Raw genomic sequence first — 2,770 nt, forward strand, 5'->3', positions numbered from 1 at the left:
TTGTAGATTTGCCCTCATTAACATACTGTCTGACCTGCTGACTTACACAGGTCAGCTTCACTGTTTGATTCTGATAGCTGAGCTGACACAGGCTCTGTGATCTGCTGTAAATAAAAAGGGTTAAACACACAGTATCGCTCTCAAACAGCTCCACTTTCTGGAATGAGACACAGCCTGATAAACAAGAAAGGCTCCATTCACTGCAGAAACATGTTGTTGAGATCAGAGCTCAGACTAGTTTCAGTTATAAGGAAGAGAAACTCACACAGTCACTGACACTGAGAGGAGAAATGGCACAGAAAGGAGTTCAGCTGGACCGAGAAACCTTCTCTTGTTCCATCTGTTTGGATCTACTGAAGGATCCGGTGACTACAACCTGTGGACACAGCTACTGCAGGAACTGTATTAAATCTCACTTTGATGAAGAGGACAGGAAGGGAATCCACAGCTGCCCTCAGTGCAGGAAGACTTTCACACCGAGGCCTGTCCTGGAGAAAAACACCATGTTAGCAGCTTTAGTGGAGCAGCTGAAGAAGACTGGACTCCAAGCTGCTCCAGCTGATCACTGCTATGCTGGACCTGAAGATGTGGCCTGTGATGTCTGCACTGGGAGGAAGCTGAAAGCCATCAAGTCCTGTTTAGTCTGTCTGGCCTCTTACTGTGAGAAACACCTCCAACCTCACTATGATGCAGCTCAATTAAAGAAACACAGGCTGGGCAATCCTAGAAGAAGATCCAAGGATCTTCCTGTGCAATTCTGCTCTCGTCATGATGAGGTGATGAAGATTTTCTGTCGTACTGATCAGCAGAGTATCTGTTATCTCTGCACAATGGATGAACATAAAGGCCATGAAACAGTCCCAGCTGCAGCAGAAAGGACTGAGAAGCAGAAGGAGCTCGAGGTGAGACGACTAAACATCCAGCAGAGAATCCAGGAGCGAGAGAAAGATGTGAAGCTGCTTCAACAGGAGGTGGAGGCCATCAATGGCTCTGCTGATAAAACAGTGGAGGACAGTGAGAAGATGTTCACTGAGCTGATCCGTCTCCTCCAGAAAAGAAGCTCTGATGTGAAGCAGCAGGTCAGATCCCAGCAGGAAACTGAAGTGAGTCGAGTCAAAGAGCTTCAGGAGAAGCTGGAGCAGGAGATCGCTGAGCTGAAGAGGAAAGACGGCGAGCTGGAGCAGCTCTCACACACAGAGGATCACAACCAGTTTCTACACAACTACCCCTCACTGTCAGCACTCAGTGAGTCTACACACTCATCCAGCATCAATATTCGTCCTCTGAGGTACTTTGAGGATGTGACAGCAGCTGTGTCAGAGACCAGAGATAAACTACAGGACATCCTGAGAGAGGAATGGACAAACATCTCACTGACAGTCACTGAAGTGGATGTTTTACTGTCACCAGCAGAGCCAAAGACCAGAGCTGGATTCTTAAAATATTCACATGAAATCACACTGGATCCAAACACAGCACACAGACGTCTGTTATTATCTGAGGGGAACAGAAAAGTAACAAGAACAGAACAACAACAGTCTTATTCTGATCATCCAGACAGATTCACTGTGTGGCCTCATGTCCTGAGTAGAGAGAGTCTGACTGGACGTTGTTACTGGGAGGTGGAGTGGAGAGGGGGAGGAGTTCATGTAGCAGTCGCATACAAGAATATCAGCAGAGCAGGGAGGTCAAATGAATGTGGATTTGGAAATAATAACAAATCTTGGGCATTACGTTGTCACATAAACAGATATATATTTCTGCACAACAAAGTCCAAACTGTCCTCTCAGGTCCTCGGTCCTCCAGAGTAGGAGTGTACCTGGATCACAGAGCAGGTATTCTGTCTTTCTACAGCGTCTCTGAAACCATGACTCTCCTCCACAGAGTCCAGACCACATTCACTCAGCCGCTCTATGCTGGACTTTGTCTTTATTTTTCAGCTGGAGTCACTGCAGAGTTGATTAAAGTCAAACAGAGAAGACAGGTTCATGTTGATCCCTGACCATTATATGTACTTGTGTAGTTTCTAAATGAGGCTTTACATTTTAGAAGCTGAGAAGTTCAGTGGTCCATTGATGTGTGAAAATAATATTGCACTGATTCAAACTGTACTTACATTTATATACCTTACATCAATATAAATCTGAATGTGTTCTCATGGCTGATAATCATGTGAGTTTAAATGATACTACTCTTCATATTCAGCATGTTTGAAATCTGTCATCAGTCTGGTTAGTGCTTTTATTCTGTAGTTGCTGTAGTGGGTTGTCAAATGCAACAATATATTGGAGCTGCAGTGATTCATCAGTTAGTCAATGATTAGAGAATTGATTGTTTTATCATTATTTTAGTCACATTTAAAGCTGGTTCCAGTTTCTGAAATGTGAAGATTGTTGATTTTCTTGATCATATATGACTGTAAACTTAATGTCTTTGAGGTTTGAACTTTTAAAATGTAACAAAAAATTTAATGTTTGAGTTTTTTTATATTGTTATTATTGTATCTAGAGTGATGACATTTAATGTCATTTTTCAGATACAGAGACACGTGAAGAAGCCAAATCACACAATAATGAAGTGAACACATTTATAGTCAGTGTTCAAGATGATGGATAGAAATGAAAATCATGGAGCATTTATGCATTTTTACGTCTGTGTCACAGAAACTGTTCAGCTATTCTCTGTTTATTAGTCTATTTATCAGGAACCTCTGTTGATTTTATATGTAGAGGATTTTTCTTCTATCACTGAACCTTTTAAGGGTTTTCT

The 2,770-nt window shown here is 42.3% G+C and overlaps 1 protein-coding gene across 1 annotated transcript; it reads left to right on the forward strand.

Annotated features, from left to right (window-relative positions):
* Nucleotides 1-216: 216 nt before the first annotated feature.
* LOC113018190 (tripartite motif-containing protein 16-like protein) lies at nt 217-2,477 on the forward strand. The gene is made up of 2 exons (XM_026161253.1): nt 217-588; nt 832-2,477. The coding sequence occupies exons 1-2, from the start codon at nt 291-293 to the stop codon at nt 2,001-2,003; spliced, it is 1,470 nt and encodes a 489-aa protein (XP_026017038.1). The 5' UTR covers nt 217-290; the 3' UTR covers nt 2,004-2,477.
* Nucleotides 2,478-2,770: the final 293 nt, after the last annotated feature.

The sequence above is a fragment of the Astatotilapia calliptera genome, unplaced genomic scaffold (genome assembly GCF_900246225.1).
Source record: "Astatotilapia calliptera unplaced genomic scaffold, fAstCal1.2 U_scaffold_5, whole genome shotgun sequence".
NCBI classification, from domain to species: domain Eukaryota; kingdom Metazoa; phylum Chordata; class Actinopteri; order Cichliformes; family Cichlidae; genus Astatotilapia; species Astatotilapia calliptera.